The sequence below is a fragment of the Notamacropus eugenii genome, chromosome 2 (assembly GCF_028372415.1).
Source record: "Notamacropus eugenii isolate mMacEug1 chromosome 2, mMacEug1.pri_v2, whole genome shotgun sequence".
Taxonomy (NCBI): domain Eukaryota; kingdom Metazoa; phylum Chordata; class Mammalia; order Diprotodontia; family Macropodidae; genus Notamacropus; species Notamacropus eugenii.
Genome location: NC_092873.1, coordinates 13,779,988 through 13,803,636, shown reverse-complemented (window position 1 = coordinate 13,803,636; position 23,649 = coordinate 13,779,988). Strand labels below are relative to the sequence as shown.

The 23,649-nt window shown below is 51.7% G+C and overlaps 1 protein-coding gene across 3 annotated transcripts in view; it reads right to left on the bottom strand.

Annotated features, from left to right (window-relative positions):
* INCENP (inner centromere protein) overlaps positions 1-23,649 on the bottom strand; it is a 29,373-nt gene that overhangs the window by 720 nt on the left and 5,004 nt on the right. For 2 of the 3 annotated variants that reach the window (XM_072637135.1, XM_072637136.1), the window contains exons 2-17: positions 22,137-22,281; positions 20,431-20,544; positions 19,012-19,778; positions 16,716-16,767; positions 15,278-15,320; positions 14,921-15,029; positions 13,948-13,999; positions 13,499-13,619; positions 13,279-13,413; positions 9,666-9,775; positions 9,462-9,567; positions 9,258-9,377; positions 8,383-8,564; positions 3,093-3,156; positions 2,780-2,914; positions 1,038-1,188 (exon numbers count right to left, since the gene is read on the bottom strand). In XM_072637135.1, the coding sequence (XP_072493236.1) occupies positions 1,038-1,188; positions 2,780-2,914; positions 3,093-3,156; positions 8,383-8,564; positions 9,258-9,377; positions 9,462-9,567; positions 9,666-9,775; positions 13,279-13,413; positions 13,499-13,619; positions 13,948-13,999; positions 14,921-15,029; positions 15,278-15,320; positions 16,716-16,767; positions 19,012-19,778; positions 20,431-20,544; positions 22,137-22,273 (2,398 nt within the window). In that variant the 5' untranslated portion in view covers positions 22,274-22,281. Of the gene's footprint in view, positions 1-1,037; positions 1,189-2,779; positions 2,915-3,092; positions 3,157-8,382; positions 8,565-9,257; positions 9,378-9,461; positions 9,568-9,665; positions 9,776-13,278; positions 13,414-13,498; positions 13,620-13,947; positions 14,000-14,920; positions 15,030-15,277; positions 15,321-16,715; positions 16,768-19,011; positions 19,779-20,430; positions 20,545-22,136; positions 22,288-23,649 lie in introns of all 3 variants that reach the window. The other variant, XM_072637134.1, reaches the window with a different exon arrangement.

Below are 23,649 nucleotides of genomic sequence, written 5' to 3'. Positions count from 1 at the left end.
TGCTCCAAACGTTCCCTTCTCATCAGCCCCTGTACTGCCAGCCCTCACAGCTGAGAACCTGCCTCCCCTGACCTCAGGACCCAGGCTCTCAGTAAAGTCAAGTCCTTTCCAGGCACCTCAATCCAATCCCTTCCTCTCTTGTCCCTGAAGGAGCCTCCTGAGAGCCCACCCTGCAGCATGTCTCTTCCCTTGCCCTCCCTCCCTCCAGTGAACTCCTTTCAAAAGTCAGATGCTCAGCACCCCCTTCAAGTGCAACTGTCCTCAGTAACCTCCTCAGTGCCAAATGGAACAGTCTTGTCTCTGCAGCTGATGGACCCCAGGCCACCCGCCCCTCGCCTGCTTCTCTTCTTTCCTAACTGACGGCTCCTCAGCTTTCTGGATCAAAGCTCCCTCCTGGGCCCCCTTCTCCTTTCTCTCTATACTGTCTCCTCTGGTGAAGTGGATCACTCCCAGAGCTACACATCCATGTAGTCCTCTCTTCTCTCCTGAGTGCCAGCCCCAAATCACCAACTGCCACCTGGCTATTTCAAACAGGCATCTCAAATTCAGAATATCTGACATCCAGAATTCTCTCCCCTCAAGGATACCTCCATCTTATTGTGGAGAGCACTGCCCACTTGGCTCACAATCTCAGCATTACCCCCGACTCCTCACTCATTATCTTCCCACATGGCCCATCGAGAGCCAATCAAACCTTAGACTATCTAAACTGGATCTGACCCACTTATTGATCCTGCCTCGCCCACCACTGCAGTTCACACAGCCCCCCATGACCTCACCTGCACACTGCCCTCCCTGTGGGTCTCCCCCACCCATCCTCCACAAGACTACACAGGGATTCTTCAAAAGCCCAGCAGGACTGACCACAACCCTCCCCTGCTTAGCCTCTAGATCAAAAGTTTCCACTGGCATTTAAAGGTCAAGCTTTACAACTTGCTGCCAGCCTACATTTCTAGCCTTTTAAACAATGCTACCCTCAGTCGAATTTAATGTGGGGGTCATTTGTAACTAAGTGGGGGCGGGGGGTCAACACTTACCAGTGGCCCAAGCAGGAATGGGCTTTCGGGGCTGGGTCTCATCATCTGTAGAGTCATCACTATTCAGATCCATCCCATAATTGTCTGGGTTGATCTTGGGGCCCCCCTTGGGGCCCTGGGGGGTCATTTCATAAGAGTTGCAAACTGGAGACTGAAGAAGAAAGGAGACCTCTTTATCTCTTCCTGGCACTTTGGGCTGCCAGAGCTGAAAGAACCTTGGAGATGATCCAGTCCAAACCCACCCCCCACCCCATCTGACTGATGAAGAGACTGAGGTCCTGAGTGGCCACAGGTCAGGAATAAGACTCAGGATATGTCTCCACCTCTCTGAGGTTCAGTTTCTTAATCTGTAAACTGTGGATAATTCACACTCAAGCCTCTAGCTGGGAGTCTCAGAAAGGATGTTTACCAAGAAAATTAGATCAACAGAAATCACTATTTGTGAGGAGTAGGTCTTGTGCCTAGAAGAGCCCAAAGGCTCGTTTTCTGGGAATGTGTGAACTAACCCCACAGGGTTTGTGGGGCATCTTCATCTCCTTATGGACCAAGGACCTGATCACTGAGAGCAATGGGGAAGGGCGGTGGAGATGGCCTCATCTCGATGTGTGTAGCTAAACCCTAGATAACACTCCTGAGGGCCAGGCCCTATTGGACTTGACCCTCTGCTGACCGAAAAAAGCCAAACATCAGGAAACTGCTGGCAGACAGAGCTGAGGCAAGCCTGCAGAGCTTGGTTAAGCTTCAGGCTGACAGGCGGCCAAGGGGTCCCCACACTGGGCTCCCCTTGGAGAGTTCTCCCAAGGCTTTCTTTCCCTTCTCCTCCGTAGAGGTCACAGAATGTGGAGGAGGTTCAGAGTTTGAACTAAGTGGGACCTTGGGGGGTCACTGAGGTCATCCCACTGCCCCACGTTGCAAAAGAGAACTCTGGGTGCTAGAAAGTGAAGAGTTCACACAGGAAATGGTGCATGCTGCAGGCTGAACCCCAACGTGGTATCCCATTTTGCCACTAGCCCCAACTCTGATACAGTCTTGGGTCACATCACATGGTGTTTACCGTGCCAGCTCACTGAACCCCAGTTACATTGTTGAGAAGATGGAACTTAATAGGAATTCGTGTCAATGCTAAGATGTGGTTTCAGACGATCCAACTTTGCAAGGGCGAAGCATGGAGAGTCATCAGCTCATGTGAAAAGGACCCAGGACGTTCAGGGGACAGGAAGTTCATGGTAGGTCAGCAGTGACATGGCATCCCAGAAAGACAGGGAGAGGCAGGTGGGCCTCAAAAACAAGGAGGTGGCCTTGGTGCCTCTGGCCTCTGCCCCCTCCCAGGCTAAGGCTATACCCCATCATTCGATATCAATAAACCAGACAGTCCCCAGAAAAAGGCAATCCAATGTCAACACATGTGGGACTGCTGAGCCAGGAGGAGAGAAGACTTGATTTGTCTCCTCACGTCCATGTGTGGTGGGCACCTGGCTGAGACCACAGAGGGCAAAACCAAGGGCAATGGGAGGAGGCCACCCTGGGTACCTCCTGACATTCAGAGCTGTCCAAAAATGCAATGGGCTGACTCATCAAGTGATGGGCCCCCCAACCCTGAGAGGTATTCAGGCAGAGGTTGAAAGACCACTTGTGTCGAGCACCGGAAGAAGACCGAGTGTTGGCCTGGCTAGTGGCCTAACAGCCCCCTAGGAGCCTGCCCTTCTACATTTCTGGGCAGGGAGAAGCAGATGGGGCCTCACCTGCACATCCACCGTCACATTCAACAATCTGTCAGCGGCCCCAGCAGCAGCTGCTGCCGCCTTGGCCTCCTTAACCTTCTTCTCCTTCTCCTCCTGCAGCTTCTTTCGCTCCTGCTCTTGGCGCTGACATTCCTCCTGGGGCCAACACAACATGTGCATCATCCCAAGGCTCTGCCCGTATCCCTTGCCCTGGTCCAGAAAAAGCCCTGCAGACTAGGGGCAGCAGCCTCTGAATGGACCACTGGGGGAAGGGGCAAGGGGCAGGGCTGTACCCATGGACCAAAGCCCATCCCAGGTCCCATCAGTGCCTCACCCTCTTCCTCTTCTCCTCCAGTTCCCTCTGTAATCTCTCCTTCTGAAGCTGCAGAGCTCGCTCCCTGAAAACCAAGAGCCGATCCTCATCAGTCACCAGCAGGAAGGGGGCCAGAGGGTTGGTCCTGACTCAAATCCCTCCCTGCGGCCCCTCCTGCCACTTTGCCCAGGGCTTAACTACTCTTCACCTACTGATGACAACAGGACAGGAGAAACAGTATCAGGATGAAAGTCAGGGAAGCCTAAGGTCCCAGACGGCAGGGCCTGGTTTGTTTCTGTCTTTGTACCCCCAGAACCGAGAAACATTGTCTTGTACATAGTAGGCATTTAATAAATGCTCAATGAATTGAACTCTCATTTTCTGCTCTAATTTTTCCAAGGACATTCTCAAATACTGATGCAGGAGCTGGGAATCAGTACTGCCTCCCACCAGAACACCTCCCCCCATAGGCCTCTGAGTCAAGTGCTTTGAAACCAAATGGAATGATTAATGCAAGAGACGCGTAACTATATATGTAAGTATCAGGATGTGATTTCATATCTGGACCAGTAATGTCATCAGAGCAGGGAACCTGATGCAGAAACTGCCCCATCCGTGTAGATAGAGCCATACATTACAAATGAAGTGTGTTAAATGAGTGTACATGAAGCCTGTCTACATCACCTTTCCCACATCCACCCTCTTTCCCTTACAGTTCCCCACCTTGAAATCTCGACCTGTCACGGTCCAAAACTTTAAAAGGATTTGTAGCTGCCATCAAATCCCAGAATGCTACAGGGCTTCCTCAGTGAGCCAAAGGATCAGTCAAGAGACTGGCTGAAAGACTGAGTATAATAAGCCTGCAGAGGGAACAAATGGGCCTTTAACAGAATAGAGCACTTTCAAATGCCCTGATGAAAAGCTCAGAGCTGAGGAGAAACTTTGAAATTCAAACACGGGAGTCAAGAGAAACCAAGAAAGGCAAGGAACAAGTGGTTGTCTACTGAGGTATGTGAAAGGCCTGGGGATGTCTTTGCCATCAGAGCCACTGTTACAATGAAGGCCAAGTCTAGCGCCCAGTCAGAAAAGTTGAAAGGAGAGGAGATGGCACATAGTTGAGGCAATTCTCACTTAAATACACTAGTAACTCAGAAAAAGTGCAAGGTACACAGAAGAATCAGTACCAGACAATCATTATCCTACAGAAGTTTCACTGTAAAGGGAACCCAAGAGTCCAGTCAACACTTGATGTCCTCAGGAAGAGGAGAATGACCAGCTAAAAATACAGAGTGGGTGGAGAGGACACTCAGAAGTCAAGTAACTGGCTGGGAAAATGCCCAGAAAAGGGGGGGGAAAAAAGACCATAGAAGGTTACTTTCCTGGTGAACAGATATCTCCTCCCTTCCTTTCAGATGAGGAAGAACAATGCTTACCATCACGGAAAGACACAGAAATCAAGGCTTCTGTATCCCAAACATCTAAAATAAATATTCAGTGGGCTCAGGCCATGGAAGAGATCAAAAAGGATTTTGAAAATCAAGTTAGAGAGGTGGAGGAAAAACTGGGAAGAGAAATGAGAGAGATGCAAGAAAAGCATGAAAAGCAGGTCAACACCTTGCTAAAGGAGACCCAAAAAAATGCTGAAGAAAATAACACTTGAAAAATAGGCTAACTCAATTGGCAAAAGAGGTTCAAAAAGCCAATGAGGAGAAGAATGCTTTAAAAAGCAGAATTAGCCAAATGGAAAAGGAGGTTCAAAAGCTCACTGAAGAAAATGGTTCTTTCAAAATTAGAATGGAACAGATGGAGGCTAAGGACTTTATGAGAAACCAAGAACTCACAAAACAAAACCAAAAGAATGAAAAAATGGAAGATAATGTGAAATATCTCACCGGAAAAACAACTAACCTGGAAAATAGATTCAGGAGAGACAATTTAAAAATTATGGGACTACCTGAAAGTCATGATCAAAAAAAGAGCCTAGACATCATCTTTCATGAAATTATCAAGGAAAACTGCCCTGATATTCTAGAACCAGAGGGCAAAATAAACATTGAAAGAATCCACCGATCACCACCTGAAAGAGATCCAAAAAGAGAAACTCCTAGGAACACTGTGGCCAAATTCCAGAGTTCCCAGGTCAAGGAGAAAATATTGCAAGCAGCTAGAAAGAAACAATTCAAGTATTGTGGAAATACAATCAGGATAACACAAAATCTAGCAGCTTTTACATTAAGGGATCGAAGGGCATGGAATATGATATTCCAGAAGTCAAAGGAACTAGGATTAAAAGCAAGAATCACCTACCCAGAAAAACTGAGTATAATACTTCAGGGGAAAAATGGTCATTCAGTGAAATAGAGGACTTTCAAGCATTCTTGATGAAAAGACCAGAGCTGAAAAGAAAATCTGACTTTCAAACACAAGAATGAAGAGAAGCATGAAAAGGGGAACAGCAAAGAGAAGTCATAAGAGACTTACAAAAGAGGAACTGTTTACATTCCCACATGAAAAGACAATATTTGTAACTCTTGAAACTTTTCAGTATCTGGGTAGTGGGTGGGATTACACACACACATGCACACGCACATGCACATACATACATACATGCACACACACACACACAGCACAGAGTGAATGGAATAGGATGGGATCATATCTTAAAAAACGAAATTAAGCGGTGAGAGAGAAATATATTGGGAGGAGAAAGGGAGAAATGGAATGGGGCAAATTATCTCATAAAAGAGGCAAGCAAAAGACTTTTTAGTGGAGGGAAAAAGAGGGGAGGTGAGAGAAAAACATGAAGTTTACTCTCATCACATTCGACTAAAGGAAGGAATAAAATGCACACTCATTTTGGTATGAAAACCTATCTTACAATACAGGAAAGTGGGGGAGAAGGGGATAAGCGGGGGGGAGGGATGATGGAAGGGAGGGCAGTGGAAGGAGGGAGCAATTTGAGGTCGACACTCTTGGGGAGGGACAGGATCAAAAGAGAGAATAGAAGCAATGGTGGGCAGGATAGGATGGAGGGAAATATAGTTAGTCTTACATAACATGACTATCATGGAAGTCATTTGCAAAATTACACAGATATGGCCTATACTGAACTGCCTGCCTTCCCAAAGGGGACGGGTGGGGAGGGAGGGAGGAAGAGAAGTTGGAACTCAAAGTTTTAGGAACAAGTGTTGAGTACTGTTCTTGCCACTAGGAAATAAGAAATACAGGTAATGGGGTATAGAAAGTTATCTGGCCCTACAGGACAAAAGAGAAGATGGGGACAAGGGAAGGGAGGCATGATAGAAGAGGGGGCAGATGGGTGATAGGGACAATTAGAATGCTCAGCGTTTTGGGATAGGGGAGGGGAAAATGGAGAGAAAATTTGAAACCCAAAATTTTGTGAAAATGAATGTTAAAAGTTAAATAAATAAATTTAAAAAATTAAATTAAATTAAAAAATAAAAATAAAAATACAGAGTGATCCATAAAGTCCCACGAAGGACCAGGACAGAGGTGAAGTACGAGCAGGGCTGCCTCAGACCACCCCAGAAAACAAGCTGATATTGGATGTGGCTGGAAGGTCCAAGTAAGCCCACTGTCCTGAAAGTATCAAAGGCTGCAACTAGGACAGCAAAGAGATGAAAACATAGAAAAGGTCTGCCGATTTCTCTGGTAAGCTGGGTTGCTTGTCATTCTTTAAATTCCCAGGCCCTGGTATGCTACCTGCGGATATAGAAGGGCTCTCAGCCACACTGAGAAGCCACAGCTACCTGGGCAGAGCTGGAACCCCACCAGCTTAGGGGAAGTATCTCTACCAAACAAGGAACACACCAACTGGTGAGGGGCCGATCAAACGGATCTATGGGTGTGACAGAATATTATTATGCAGCAAGAAATGAAGCCCTGGTACCGAGAAGAGACCAAGGAGAAGAGCAGGCCCAAGGACAGAAGGGTGTGAGCCAACAAGGTTACAGAAGGGGCGACGGACTGAACAGCTGCCCCAGCCCCTCTTGTTCCTGGGCATCAGCCCATTTGCTGTAGGGAGATGGAGGGCACAATGCTGCCCACCTGCAGTCAGGGCAGCCCAGCTGTCCTTTATACAAGAAGGAATTCTATGGGAGAGCAGACAATGTCTGTCAAAGACATTAATAAAACAGTTGTTTGGGCTCAAATCCTGCTTCCAATAATTTTGACCTGTGTCTCAAATCATCTAAGCCTCAGTTTTCTCATCTGCAAAATGGGGATGATCCCTGCAAATATACACCTCTCAAAACTGTTGTGAGATTTTACAGAAGCGAAGGAGATTGGGCCAGTTACTTACACTGGAAAACAAAGTGACGAAGAATCCTTCCCACCCCAATTATCCCACACAGCTGGACAGTCACCCCAATGAAGGAAAAAGACCTTGACTTAGCATCTGCTCTGGGCTGAGTGCGAGGGATCAAAGTGCTTGCTCATGTTCTAAGAACTAATGAGGGATGGCCCATCCAAAGGAAGAAGAAGAGCCAGGCCCAGAATGGCAAAGGATAAAGAAGAAAAGCAGGATGTGTCTGGGGAATCATGCTCTGTGACCCTGATCTGAAGATCCATCATGATCTCAGGCTCCCCCCAAGGAGGCGGACAACTACGAGCAGGGTCAAGCACGACCCTATGAGCCTCACGACAGTACCCATTTATCACCTCCACTTTTCAGGAAAAGAAACTGAGTCTTGGAGAGGGAAAAGGGACATTCTCAATGCCACAATGAAAGCAAATAATGAAGCCAGGATGTGGGCTGCAGTATCCGCCATTCACCTCCCTGCCCAAGAGGCCTTCTCGCAAATGTGGGCTATCTATAGGGAGTTCACTCACATGCACAGCCTCTCTTACACACACACACACACACACACACACACATACACAATCTCTAACACACTCAGTCTCACACAGTCACATACATACAATCTCTCAGACACACATTCACACACACACACAGTCTCACATACAAAATCTCTTAGACACCCTCAGTCACACACACACACACTCAGTCACACACAGGCATGAACACACACAGTCATACACATACTCAGTCACACACACACTCATGCGCACACGCACAGTCACACACAGTCAGATAGTCACACACAATCTCAGACACACAGTCACATACACATGCACACACAGTCACTCACAGTCACGCACACAGTCACACAATCTCATATACACTCAGTCACACACACATGCACACAGTCACACACATGCATACACATGCACACACATACACACAGAGGCAGGGAAAGCACAGCTGCTCAGGGAGCAGACAGGCCCTCACCGCTCCGCATGCAGCCTCTCCTGCTCCCTCTTCCTCTCCATCTCCCTCTCCAGCACCAGCTGCAGCTCCCGCTGCTTCTGCTGCTCTGCAATCCTTCGGGCCTCGGCCACCTTCCGCAGGCGCTCCTGCTCCTCCTCCTTCTTCTTTAACAGCTGCTCCTGGTATCTTCGCTCCTCTTCCTCCTGCAGGTGGGAACAAGAGGAATCCCATCAGGGAGGGGGCACAGGCCGGGCCAGTTTGGGCCCCCGAGCTCAGACAACTCACTGAGCAGGAGGAGGGCTGGTCTGAGCATGGACCAGGCTGCTGTAGCTCAGCCTCAGTATGCCCCCTGCTCTCAACAGTCTTTAAGACCCCCTCACCTCTAAAATCAATGGTTGTACAAGAACCATCCATGCAGACTCCAGAATGGGCCCATGCTTCTGACTGACTGCAGAATGAATATTCTGCGCTTGGCACAGCCCTTCTCCTCCCCCAAAAAGACACAGGCCAGTGAGGGGCATCACGCATCCCAGAAAGAATCCAGAGGACTGTCCCCAGTCTTTCTCTCTTAGGTTCCTCTCTGTTCCAGGGCTGGGCCCTGACACAAGGAAGAATGATGAAGATCACAACATTTCAATTGTGTTTGGCTTGGGTTGTCTCATTGGGTCCTTACCAACACTTCTAGGAGGCAAATATAATTTTACAGAAGAGGAAACTGAGGCAGGCAACAGTTAAAGGAGCTGCCCAAGGTCGCACAGCTGGATCTGCTCAGATCCTCTGGCCTCGAGGCTCAGCACACAGGGCCCCATAGCTGACCTCCCACAAGTAAGCGGAGCCTAAGGACCAGAGGCTGGCCAGCTCCACTCCTCCCTCCATGGTCGCCCACCTGCACTCACCTGCTGGAGTCTCTTCTGCCTCCGGGCCTCTTCCTCTTGCTTTCGCCTCATCTCAGCTTCCTCCAGCTTCTTGGCAGCTTTCTTCCTGGCCTTCTCCTCAGCCAGCCGCTCCTCCTTTGCCTGTGAGACCCCAAGCCATCTGGTCAGTGGTCAGGACCCCACCCAGTCGCTACCCCAGGCCCAGGGTATGGGGCTGCCTCTGACCTCAAGCTGTGCCAGCTTCTGCTCAATGCGTTTCTTCTTCTCTACCTCCAGCTGTTCTGCCCGCTCACGGGCCTGCAGGACCTTCCGCAGGCGCTCTTCCCGTTTCCTGGGGGCATAAGGAGGAATGGACCCATCCCTGGGCTTAGAGACCCCACTATATCCTCTCCCATGCCCCTCCCAGGCCTCCAGAGGGCAGTCACTCACATCTTCACCTCCTCCAGGCGCCGGCGCTTGTCCTCCTCCACCTTCTGCTTTCTCAGGAGCTCAGCCTCCTCCTTTTTTTTCAGGTTTTCCAGCCGCTGCCGTTCCTTCTCCTGAGAACAGAAGGGCCAGCCCAGCTGTGAGGCAGAGGTGGAGACAGGCAGGGGCCAGCAGAGATCAGGGTCCCCAGCCTCCCTTCTCCCCACCCCCTTTCTGTGGGAGGCCTGCCTTCTCCCTATCCCAGCTGCTCAGAGCATGAGAGGGACTATGTCACGGGCAAGACCTGAACCTGGCTCTGAAGGCAGCTGCCTCTCCTCTCCACATGTTCTAACAACAGTTATTGACATAAATGGGGCCAAAGGAAGGGAAGCTGAGGGCACAGTGGGTGCCTGACCTGCCAGAGTGGCCTCCCAGGGCCAGCTCAGTCACTAACTGGTCAGGTAGCTGTAGACTTCTCCTTCTCCTCTCTGAGATCCAAAACTCATCATGTGTAAAAGGGGCTCACTGTCCATCCCTCCCATGGTGGCTATACAGAAACCAAGGCTCGGAGGCTGCCCTGGGTCCTCTTGATGGTCAACATCAGGTGGCCACTGATCCAGAGGCTGACCCAAGGTCGCACATATAGGACATGGTGAGCTAGGCTTCACACTCCTGAGAAGATGTGCGGTGCAGCCAAATGATCGATGCCAGTGGACCCGAGGATAACTGAGCCCACCAGCTCAAGGAGAGGGCAGCCTCCACAAGAATAGCTCTCACACCCCTTGGCCACCTGTCCAGAAAGAAGCCATGAACCCAGTGTGCTGGGAGAGACCCCCGAGGGCCTTCCTGGCCTGGCAGCTCTAGGCACCCCTCCAGAGGAAAGACTGAGTCAGGCTTGAGAAACTTATCACATGAGAGCTTAAGAAAGAGAAGGGAGAAGGACAGGGACTAGTTCTGCTCTGCCCAGCCTCAGACTGCACACCCAGAAGGGGTCAAAATCAGGAAGTCAACAGGAGCACAGAATGGAGCTTTCTAACTCAACCCAATGCACATGGATTTGAGGTCCACTGCAGGCAAGCATCATGCTGACAACCATAGACACCGTCCCTGCCTTGTGAAGTAGTGAGCTCCCTGCTGCTCTAAGGTGTCTGAGTAAAGGCTAGACAGATGACCCTGTCAGGACGCTGTGGAGGGCACACACAGAACTTGGGGCTACATAACCTTCCTAGCTCACCACACAGACCCCACCCAAGGGATCAATCACCCCCAAGGCTCAGCTCCATCCTCACACTGCCCTTTCTGCCACCAACCAGAGACAAAATCTCCCAATTCAGACTACTTCTTCAGCTTGTAATAAGAAGTGGGAAGTGGGACAGCATGACAATGGGGAGGATAATGGGAGACAGCATTTTAGGGATGACTGACAAAACTGGGCTTCTTTTTTAAAAAATTCAGGTATTAGCTAATTTTCATCAAATCAAATATACAAAATCCCTTCAGATTTATGAAACCAAAGTCCTTTCTGAAAGGATTCGGCCCAGAACTGCTTTAAGCAGCAGCTCCTTGCAGCACATTTAACTGACAAACTTGGGGGGGGGGGGGGGGGGGGGTTAAGCTTCATGAGAATTCCCAGCGTGGGACCTCCCTCCACCATTCTTTCTACATTTCTGGACCAGCTTCAGAAAGCGGCCCAAAGCACTGAAGTTCCTGTGTTCTGTCTGTGAGTCCGCAGTCTCTTGAAGGCAATACTCTGCCCCCTCCCAAAGCAGAGACTTTGGGGTGAACTGTCTTCCCTGGGACGCCAAGGCCTTCTGACTCCCAAGTTCAGTGGGTCATTGTGGGACAAAGCTCTCCTCAGAGCAGAGCCAGGACATCACAATCCTGGCCAGAAATGCTACCCCATCCCTCAAGGCTCCAAGACAGGAAACCCCCTATTCCCAGAAGGATGGTTTCATTGACTCCTAATCACCTGCTGCGCTCTTTCTGGTCTCTAGAACATAAAAGGAAAAGGCTGCTCCCCCTGGAGCAAGCATCCAAATATTCCAAGACAGAATCAGCTGCCTCGCCTAGACACTGGGGATGGCCTTGAATTTTCTTGGGAAGTAGCCAAGAAGGCCAGATGGAACCTCCCCCCAAGCACTCAGATTTAGGTAAGTGGAAGACCCCACCCTGTCACCAGATAACAAGCTCCTGGCCTTAGGAATCCCAGAGGCAGTACCCCTGGCTGGGCACAGGGAAGCAGGGGAGACTGTGCAGACCCCAGTACAAACTTATGGAGACAGCTGCCCTGCTCCCCCAGGCTCCTTTCCTGATTCCCAGAGGCTGATGATGGTGATGGGCCTTTCTCTGCCCAAGACGCCAAATCCAGTTGGCTTTCTAATCGCAGGTTCCCTTTGCCTTCATCACTCCAGGTCTGTCTCATGCATGGCTGTGCCCCAACTTCAATTCCAAAAGGCAAGTCATTTCCACAACTTTAGAATCAACTGGCCAGAAAGATTTGTGGAATGCCCCTCAGGGCAGGAACCAGCCCCAACAGTGGTGTGCTCCTTAGATCAAACTCACAGGAAAGGTCCAAGCTCCTTAAGAAGGCTCTCTCAGAGATTCTGGGAATTAGGAATGAGACTTTGAAAACATAGTTTTTCTTACTAACAAGAGCTGAAAAGGTCAACACTAGCATTCTAAAGTGGGGAGCACTGTCGCCTACCATCGAGCCAGGGTACACGGGAAAACCGGGGCCAAGGTAGACCAGGGAGCCATTTGTTTCTTTGCTGGCAAGAGCCCAAGATTGAGGCCTCAAGATCCAGGAGGGTCAGGCACTGGGTCGTGGCTGCCAACAGTGCAAAGGGAATGCCCATGTTGGGCCATCTGTGCTGGGCCAGCAGCCCGGGACAAGCCCTGCAGTGACTTGCTGGGTGACCCTGAACCAGCGACTCAACCTCCTGGGGCTCCCTTCCCCAGGGAGTTACTCTGCTGACACATTCACAAAGTTAGTGTTGAAAACAAGTGATTCTAGCACTTCAGGAAGTAGTGGTCCAGTAGGGAAGGCAGGGATGGGTGGCTATGGTACTAAGATGATGGGTAGGTGGATTACTTACGACAAAACTGCCCTGTGAAAGGAGAAAAGGAGGAAAGCCCGGCATTAACTCCTCTGGCCGCCTCAGACATCCCCACCAGGCACACAGCCAGAGGTCTGTGACCACCCTGCCCATGAAAGCCAGTCCTCCAGGCTGCTCCAGGGCAGGGAGGCTGCCTGCCTGCCCAACCTCTGACCCAGCCACGTCCTCTAAATCCTCTGACAAGCTAAGAAGAGTCTGAGTTTCCTGATCATCATACACACTATGGGGCTGACACACCATTTAACTAAGCTAATCTCCTAAGACTATTCTGTACGCAACCCACATGGAACATTATATTGAGCCTCAGCTCTTAGTCGGGACCTAGAGTGCCAGGGTCAAAGCTGCCTCTTCTCTACGTTCAAACCAAACCTCTGGCTCACCTACTGTTTGGACTACTTGGACCCCAGCTCCCTGAGAAGGTCACCAACCCAAAACTGCACTCCCAGCTGTCCCGTGGAACTCCCAGGCACAGGCCAAGCAGAAAAGGCTCTCTCATGGCTAGCCCTGGCCCCAGCACTGACCTTGGCATCCAGATGGTGGGGAGTGTTGCGCTTGATGAATGACTTCATGACACTGGTGCGGCCAGTGGAGGTCGGCGTCATGAGCATCTGGTTCTTCTGCACTGTATGTAGGAAAGTCCTTAGGGGCCTCACCACCTGCAGAGGGAAACAAGGATAAAGGTGTGGGCGTGGTGCCATCACAGCAGCCACCAGGACAGTGGGCATGTGTTACCTGCCTTACCTTGCTGGGAGGGCAGACAGGGGAGGGTGTTTTGGTGCGAGGAGGAGTGAGAGCCTCATCGTCCATGTGGTCCCCGTTCTCACCCGGCTCGCTGACAGCCTGCTTGTAGCTCCTCTTCCGCCTGTGGGGGCAGAAGCAGCACCCATGGGGGCCTGGGGAGGGATGACAACAGTCCCCTGCCACAGTCCAAGCAGGCAGGCCCTGACAGGTGGGGTCTCAGCCTTCCCCCTCCCTCCACTTCCTAGACTTGGCACACCTAATCAATCACAAGCTCACTCCTGGAGGGCTCTGTGCTAGGCCTGGGGAAAGACAAAGGTGAAGTCCCTGCCTGCCCTCAGGGAACTCACAATCTAGCAGGAAAAGATGATGCCAACAGTGAGAGTGAGAATAACACCCTCTCCCTGCCACCTCCCCAGCTTGCGCTTACGGGTACTCGTGGGCCATCCTACCTGATGCTCTGAGGTGGCTCCCTGGGCTCCTCACCTTGGTCCTTCTTGCTCTCTATGGAGAGAACAAGACAATGGAGGCCCACCCTTACTCAGAGACTTTCACCCCTGCTATCTCATTAGATCTTTGCCACAGATTTAGGGCATAGAGGGAACCAAGTCAGAGGACTAGAACTGGCCCAAAGAGATGACCTGCCCGAGGTCATGCTGACTCCCAGGGCACCAGGCTGCCAAGTGCCCCCTCACCTCTCCCCCCTGCCCAGGTAAGCAGGAGTGGGGAGCCCACTGAGGAGCCAAGTCTCCATCTGAAGTTTGAGACAAACCTCAGATTCAATTAAGTGGCCAACCTAGACTGACTACTGGGCTGCTGAATTCCCTTAAACAGCAATGCCCCAAATCCTACCCCCAGGAACCCCCCACGTGACCTCCTCCTCCTCCTCAGTCCTGTCCCATGAACCTTTCCTTCATCTGCCCCCAGTGCTACAGTTAGAAGCTAAAGCCCATATTTTGCATGCCATGCTAGGGCTGCCCCCATCCCCCAGAGCCTGGTAGCCAGTCTGGACCAGTCTGCCAGCCCCTATGGAGGGTGACTGCCCTATCCAGGTTCAGGCTGGCATCACCATCCTCCTCCTCTACAACTTCCTCTCTGAAGTACAATTTCACACCCTCCTGACATCTCAGTTGCCTTACAGAAAAAGCAAGCTTTTTCTGTGGGATCTGAGACATTACTGGTGATTTCCTGCTGACCTAATAGGTCTGTGCCTGCCTGGGCTAGCTCCTAAAAGGATGGCCCTCAGGAGATCGTCTGTTCTGACAGCCTTTATTCTAGAAATGAGGAAATGGAGGACAAGAGGTAGGTGCTCTTCCAGCAAACACAAAGTCAGAGCAGGTTGGACAAGGAGGAGACAGGAAGACAACCACCAGCCCCAGAGTTCCCGCTTCCTTCTCACACCCCATCAACCTGAGAAGGCCTTACCGCTGTCACTATCTGCTTGGCTTCCAGACTCTGGTTGGGTCTTTGGGGTGCTGATGGCAATCTTGTGGGCATTGCGAGGGCGCAGCGTCCTCCTGGTGCCCTCGGGTGCCTGAAGGCAAGGACAGAGCAGTGGGTTTCATTCTGGCCCAGGCCCTGATCCTCCCACCTCCTTTTCCCATGAGACAGCTTGGACAAACACTGGCCCTGATCTGGGGCCCACAGGGTAGGAAAAGGTGCATCCATTTACAAGATCCTGGAGGGAGAGGCTGCCAGAGTCCAAGAGCATGTGACCAAAGGCCCTTCCCTTGCATACCCTCCTGACTGGGCCTAAGGCCCTCTCCCCAGAGCCCTGCCTACCTCCTGCTTGCTTTCTGTGGCATGGTCTGACTCCTCTTCAGAGCTGAAAGGAAAAGAGAAAGCCTGAAGAAACACTAGGAGGCGCGAGCTCTGGGGACGCCATATCTCCTCATCACCATGAAACTATTTTCTTGACCTAGGCAGAGCAACCCACCTTATTACCCATACCTGAGCCTAGGAAAAACTGGAAGGGGAGGGGGTGTTGGTGTTGGGGATACTACACTGTTTGGAGGGGAGCAGCAAGGTGGCTGGCAAGGCTGGACCAGGGAGCAAGGTACAGAAAGTCTGCCAAGAGGGCACAAAGCCAGAGGGTGCCAGGCTTTAAAAGACAAACCAGGGTTGTATTTGATCCTGGAGGCAGGGAGCTTTGGGAGCAGAGGGCTGAAGGCTCTAAGGATGGCAGAGACCAATGAAGGGGTCACTGTCACTGCAGAGAGGGACACCACCATCCACTGGGGAAGGATCAACGCCATCCTGGGAGGGCGTTTCTGCCCACCATGGGGTGGGGGGGGGAATCTTTCCGTGCTGGGCACTCCCACAAACTGGCCATATGTCTTTCTCTCTTTGAGCCTCAGTTTCCTTCCTGTAAAATGAAGAGATTCAGAGGATCACAGCCTTGGAGCCAAAAGAGACCTGAGAGGCCATGACTCCAACCCTCGCCTTTTAGAGATGAGGAAACTGAGGCTCAGGCAAGGTCTGATGCAAAGCCACCAACACCACCCCCAAGGGCAGTTCTGACTCCAGACCCAGGGCCCTTTGCACTGAGCCAGCTGGACTCTTCTCCACTCTTAACTTCCCACAAATCTGTGGTTCAGGACCTGGGGCTTGAGGAAAGCCACCTCCTCCACCCCTGAAGGACACCATGATGTGGCCCAGGACCTGCCTGGCTCAAGCCAAGCTCCCGGCAATAGTTATCTTGCCTACCACCGGGATGGAGGGGTGCATCTCAGTCATGGAGGGCAGCCGTCCTTTCAGGGTGGCTTCAGAGGTCTCCAAGGCCACAGGGCCACAGGCATCACTCTCATGGCAAAGCCGCCCACCTGCCTTAGCTCCAGAGGACAGATCTTCATGGGGCCTCCCATTTCCCCATCCCCTTGCTCTACTCTTCTCAACATGGAATTTCAGGATTGCCAATTGAGTATCCATGGGGTGGTCCTGACCATGGAAGGGGTGGTGATTCAGGAGAGGCATAGCTGTGGATGATAGCAACCAGGCTGGAGCAGCTACCACCAGAGATGGCCCCAAGTGCAAGATATGGGCCTTTGGTGGGTGGCAGCCGCAGGCTGTGGTGCAGTCTGTATGTGGCCAGGCCTGGAGAGGCTGATGACTTGGGGCAGGTCGAGCCAATCCCAGGTGAGCTCTGGTTTAGCCCTGAAAGGTCTGGAGGCATTTGTGATGATGCCCTGGGGCAGCAGGGGCAATGGCATCAGCACCTCACCTGGCTTTCCTGGGTACTTCTACGTCTAGGAGTCTTTCAAGGTAGCTGTGGCCTGAAAGACAGAACAAGGACAAAGCAGGCAGTCAGAGAACAGCAGTATGGCCTGCAAGAGCACTAGACTTGAAGTCATGAAAGATCCAAGTTTGAATCCTCCACCTGACAACAATTGTTTGACCACAATCAAGTCACTCTACCCCCTCTAACCCTCAGTTTCCCCATTTGTAAAATGGAGATAATATGCCCTGTAGTACCTAGCCACTGGTAGTACCGGGAGGCCAAATGAGCTGATGCATAGAAAGCATCTTGGAGATGTGACAGAAATGGTTTATTCATTATGATCACAAGTCAGATGGAAACAACTCATTTCTTCTCCCAGAAGCCTCTACAGCCTGAGAGGACAGGGATTAGGGAGGCCTGATTTTCCAGGTCCATTCTCCCTGTTAGTTTTTCTGAAACCCCTGAGACCATGTGGTCTTGTGGAGAGAGCCATAGTTTGGGAGTCAAAGACCATTATGTACTGGCTGGGGAAACCAGGCCAAGCCCCCTCCTGTCTCCAGGCCTCAGCACTCCCATTTGCAAAATGAAGGTGCTGGCCTAAGTCAGTAGGGGAGATAGGGGGTCACGAACTGGATGGGGCCTACTCTCAGACACCTGCCACCCTAACCAGCCAGCGTGCCACAGATCTTCTGCTCTATGAGGCAAGAAAGGGAGGAGAGCCACTGGCCCAGATGATGCTAATGGTTCCTTCTGGGTCTCTCCATCCTCCACCACCATGTCACAAGGACAGAAAGGCCCCAAGCACAGCTCCATGCTCAGATGAGAGGAGCAGCAGCCTAGCTCACCCAACTGGCCCAGAGCTTCCTGCCAGCCTAGGGGAAGGAAGAGCCAGAGGATAGTGCAGGCAACTTTTCAAGGTCAGCTTTTCCTGAATTATTGTAGTATCTGACCAAAAGCCCTGTGACAAAGCAGTGAGGAAGACACCTTGAAAGTCAAACAGCAAGAAACGCAAGAGACAATCCCCGCTCACCTCCCTTGGGGATCACTGAGCCTAGACACAGCCAGGGCCTCCGAGGCCATCTAGTCTAGCCTTCCCATTTTAGAGATGGGAAAACTAAAGCCCACATGGGAAAAGTGACATGGCCAAGGACACACAGGCGGGGAGGAGCCAGCCCAGGTCTCTTCCTCTTTCACCATGCTGCTTTCCCAGATCACTGCCCTACAAGCTCAGCTCCCAACACCCAGAATCCCAAAGGGCCCTTATCTGTTGGACAACAACTTGACGCTCCCCATCTCATCCCCAAGCTCAGCAGCAACTCCGTGGGACTTTCTACATCAACTTGGTTCTTAACACGGAACCTAAAAACCTCTTTACTGAAAGGATGAGCCAGCCATGTTAGGCAGGCCATCAGCATCCACTGTCTAACAGCAAGTAGGGTAGTTCAGGGAAAGGCTCTTACCTGGAAGGAGTCAGGAGACCTCTGCCAGCCATCTGACCTTCCCTGTAGGCCTCAGCCCCAATCTGTGCCTCCTAAACCACCTCCCACCCCACAAGGTTATCTATTTGTCCCCATAGACAGTCAGCCCGAGCACCACAGACCCCCATGGAACACTGAAGGGAGTGGAGATTCCCCAGCAGGTGGGGAGGGTGCTCTACGGAGAATGTGCAGGACACAAGCACAAGTCCTCTGCCCTCCCCCTCAATACGAGAGAACCCAAGAAACCCATCAACACCCTGATCCTCACAACTCCTCTGGGCAGGCGTGATAAGTCTCATTTCACAAAAGTGCAAACTGAGCCAAGAAAAGAGACTGCCCAGAGGGGACCCAGATGCTAAGGCTTCCCAGGTCAGGGCTCCACTCAGGATCCCACCAGGCCCATGAAAAGCCCCTTGGAATTTTATCAGGCTGATTCTTGGACACAAGGAACCATCCAAAACCAGGCCCAACCCAAAAGCTTTCCACCTTGGGAGATGGCACCAGCCATATCCTCCCCTGGGTCACTGGACAAGAGCAAAGACCAAGTGCCCAAGATGTCTCCCACCTTTTCCCTGGCCCCCCAGAGTGGTTTCCATCATCCATCACAGTAAAGGGCTTGGACAATCCCTCAAATCTAGAGTTGGGGGTGGGGCTTTCTTCCTTCCTGCTGTCCTCTTCTATTCTGGAATCCCCTCCCCAGGCAGACAATGAGGAGCCTGAGTGCTCTGGGCACAACCATCTTTGCCAAAACAAGGCCGAGGGCAGACAGACTGAGACGGACAAAGGGACCAAGCTTTGGCACCAGAAAATGCCCAACTTACAGATGATGCGGCCGGTAGCTGCAGGCTCCTGGGCCACTTTCCTGGAGGACCGCCGGCCTTTGTTGACCTTCTTTGGTACCATGGAGTACTTATGAATCAAGGAGACCCTGTGGGCCTGTGAGGATTTGCGCACCAGGCTCCTACGCACCGAGCGCCGGTCACAGCGGGAGCCAGTTGGGGTCCGTGGGCTTTCTGGCAAGTCCAAGAGGAGCTCAGTCTCTGGCTGGGGCTGTGTTCCTGGAGAAGAGGGGGCCCCACCTGGCTCGGTTACCACAGGTGCTGCATCTTCTGGAGACACTGGCTGGGCTATCCCAAGTTTGGCCACAGACTGAGCAGGCCTCTCGTCTTTCACCTCGGGCATCTCAGAGGGCACCACTGAGGAGGTACCAGACGCTGGTTTGTGGAGGCTATCTGCCTCCTTCTTTGGCATGGATTCGTCTTTGCAGTCCGAAGCATAGACAAAGGAGAGCTTCTGGTCAGTTGTCCTAGCCTTGCTTGCCACCAGGCACTTCTCAGCGCTCTGCTGCTCGCTGACACCGATCTCCACAATGGGTATGAGCTTACCTGAGGAAGGCAGGCTCCCAGACATTTTGGGGAACACCATGGGGGAGGCAGGAAGCGAGGGGACCGCTGCCGCTTGGCTTTGGGTTCCACGAGGGATGGAGCCATTCTCAGCCACCACCAGGACCAGCTTCTCCAGCTTCTCTTTGCTCCGAAGTAGTTGGCGGCTGTGCTGAGTGCTCCTGCGGCTCATGCGGCGGGATAACCTGCAGAAAACAGAAAGCAGGGTCTTGAGACCACGACTGTAGGCACCGCCAATCTAGGAAGATCTGTCTGTAAGTCTACAAGCTTATGTCAGGCATACAAAGAAAGTCAAAAACATGCCCTGCCCTTAAGGAACTCACAGTGGATAGAGCCCTGGGCCTGGAGTCAGGAAGACCCAAGTTCAAATCCAGCCTTAGACACTTAACTAGCTAGGTGACCATGGGCAAGTCATTTTACCTGTTTACCTCAGTTTCTGCATCTGTAAAAATGAGTCTTGGACTCAAGGACCTTCAAGGTCCCTTCTGGCTCCAAATCCAGGTCCTAGACCCTCTGCAGAGCCTGCACTTCAGCACCAAACTCTCCCCTGCCCTGACCTTGCTGCTTGCCTGGGTTTCCTCTTCCCTCAACATCTCGTACTTCCTTCCATGTTTCCAATAGCACCAAGCACAGTGCTAAGAGTTCTACCATCATCACTGGACCACCATTTGAATGGATGGGACCTTGGAAGCCTTCTTGCCCAGCTCCCACTGTTTACAGAAGGCTAGGGAGGTATCACAGACTACGAGGGGTGGAGGTAGATACTGACACCAAAACTAGGCCTGTCTCCACTGCCCTGCCCTGTCCCCTTAGCCCTGGGTCCCAGGAGACACCTACCTTTTCCTGCCTGGGGGCTTATTTTCATCCTCAATGGAGGAAAACCGTTTCTTCCTCCGGCGGTTCCTCTGAGATGGCGTTTTGGGCATCAACTCAGGCTCCACACTGAAGTCACTGAGGGGCAAAGAGGAGAAAGGAATAGTAGAGACTGTTCTGGTGGGCATCTCAGAACATCTACACAGGTCACCTCCCCATCTACAGTCCCCTGGGCTTTCCTGCTCATCAGAAAGGAGCAAGGAATCTCCTCTTCTCCTGCTCTACCCCTAGGCACCAGCCTCATCTGCTCACCAGAGCTTCTGCCAGTCCTGCATTGGAGAGGGTTAGACCTGGACCCACTCCGGGGGAATCTATCAAGGCCAAAACTTTCACCTTAAAAATAAGAAACTGAGGCCCAGGAAGGTGAGCTAATTTGCTCAAGCTCTTCCATCTCCAAGCCCAGGGCTCTTTTCAGTCCCCCAACAGGCCAGAGGCTGAAAGTCTGTCTGGAACTTGGGACACATTTCCCCACAGAGGCAGTCACATAGAGGGCAGCGAAGTGGGCATCAGGAAGCCTCAAGTTGGAATCTCACCTTGGACCCGTAGGAGCTGTGACAGCCTGGAAAATGGGGACAATAACAGCATGGAACCCCACGGCTGTTGTAAAACACTCTGCCTACTTTGAAGCTCCAGATAGCCAGGCTCTGGGCACAGATGTCCCCGTGTCACGACCAGACGAAGCCAGAAAAGTCCCTTTAGTCTGAACGCTATTCAGGTCACCCCAAAATGCCTAAATCTGGTCAAACCCTCATCCCTGTGAGAAGAACAGGGGGCCTCACTCTGGCAGCCTTCACCCCTGCCACCTCAGGGATCCCCACTGCCTACACTGGCCCAGTGAAAACAGAGGCCCTGGGTTCAAATTTTCCCTCTAATGTTTATGACTTGAGTGACCTTGGGCAAGCCTCTGGACCTCAGGATTCCTATCTGGACAATGAGGAGCTCTGTCTGGCTTCCATCCTCCCAGCTCTAGAGATCACCCCTCTAGAGATAATAGTGGGTATGATGAGTGCTAACTCAAGGACAAGGAGGGCAGAGCCCGAGGATGGGAGGCTAGGGAGAAGCTGGAAATTGAGAAGAGGAAAGGGAATGGGGGGCTTAGAGGGAGGGGAAGGCAAACAGCAGGGAATTCTGGAATCGAGGTTGCCATTCCCAGCATTGAATGGTCCCCAGAACCCTGGAGGAGTTGGCTGAGCAAGGGCAGGACTCAACAATAGCCCAAGGAAGCCAGATACTAACGGAGTATAGGAAGGGCATGTCCAGAAGACTGGTCAGATCCCTTCAGAACGCAAGATCCAGTCCACAGAGAAGAGAGTGTCTCATTCTCTGGGCTCCGTGCAATGCCTGGCATAGAGGGAGGCAAGAAGGGAGAGAGGGATGGAAGGAGAAAGAAAGGAAAATAAAAAAAGAGAGGAAGAGAGGAAAGGAAGGAAAACAGCCCAAAATGGCAGAGCTTTTGGCAGGAGTGTAATGGGACACATGCTTGTCCTTGTTTGTTTTGTGCTTTCTCAGTTCCTTTGGTTCTGCCCTGCAACAGGGGCCAGATTTCCCATAAGGTTCCCCCTTTTTAAATAATTGTTTCTGTCGCCAATCCCTCAGGTCAGTCAGTTTTTGCCCAATGCCCCGTGCTCTGGGCGTTTGCAACCATGTGGGTCCCTTGGCCCCAGCCTTACCTGGAAAACATGTTCAGGGCCTCCTCCTTAATCTCCTGCAGCCACACCATGTCCTTGTTGTCCACATTGCACATAAACTCCATCAGTTTGGTGTTGCAGACTTCCAAGATGCTTGCAGAGCCCATAGTGGTCCCCATGGTGCCACCTGCAACTCCAGAGCAGAAGGGAAGATAAAAATGAGAATTCCCAGATCACCTGCTGAGGAAAACGGTCTGAAGCAGGCTCCAGGGGTTGCTCAGGGGAAGGGGACCAGGCCCAGGCTTTAAGGTCACTCCCATCCCTCCACCCTGAACCCACTACCCATTGGTAGCATCCTCAGATGCCAAGAATGTCTTCGCTACAGCAGCAATCTGGACACCTTCAAATCTACGCATGCGGATGCATTTCCCTTTTTACATTTCAAGTCCCAACTCTGCCCCTTAGCCTGGGCCATACAGTTTCCCTCCACTCTTCCCATGGACCAGAGATCTCAGAAAGGCTAAATGGTTCCAAGGAATCAAATCAACAGTTAAAAGTCAAGTGTACTCATTCTGGGTAGTACGTTTCAGTCAATGCCCCAGACTGGTTACCACTTCCCTGTGTTATCTACCACATAAGAACATAAGTGCCCTATGAAGGCTGGCACCAGCTTGGCTTGCTTGTATCTGCCACGCTAAGCCCAGGGTCAGGCACAGAGAAAGCATTCCCTTCCTTCCTATTTGTCATCTGAAAATTGTCAAGCTGTTAGAAGTTCCAACGAGTGCCATTTGATCTTTGTGTCTTGGCAGCAAGCTGGGAGGTCAGTACCTAGCAGCATGCTGGGCAGGAAGAAAGTGATTAATAGGAGCCTTGGCAACTGGCTGGCGGGCCACAGGGACCAGTGAGTGTACATCTGGGGCCCCAGGGTGAGGCAAGGAAGAGGGAACTGACTTGGAGGGAGAGGTCCAGAAATCAAACCTCTCTCAGACATGGGTCAGACATCACTGGCTGCTGCCCCTTAAACTGAGCCAGGATCGGGAGGCAGGGGCAACCCTGTAACTAAGGTGGAGTGCCGGCCCAGCAACAAGCTGGCATTATTCTCCCTCAGATGCTTTACACCCCAGGAAGGGCATGGGGCATCAGAAGGAGCTCGCATGCTCATTTCATACTGCTGCCCTGAGGAAACAGAATCCCCTGGAACCCAACATCCTCCCTCTGATGGTTTATTATTCTGCAAAGCAACCTCGGGCCCAGCACCCCACTGCTCACCAATGTCAACATGACCCCTCTTCATGTTGATCAGTTCCCTTCAATTCAACACCCTGGGAACTAGAGGGGATGCAAATCCCCAGCAGATCCATTCCCATAGCCCAAGGGAGAAACCAGAGGAAAGGTACAAAGTAGGATGAAGGCAGACAAGGCAGCCAAGACTCCTCCCTGATGACTCACGTCAATACAAGCCCCAACTGTAGGTCTTCAGGTCTCCTCAGCAAAGAGAGCCCTTAATTCCAGAAGGGAACAGGGCAGCCAGGCAGAAATTGGGAAGTACAGACAG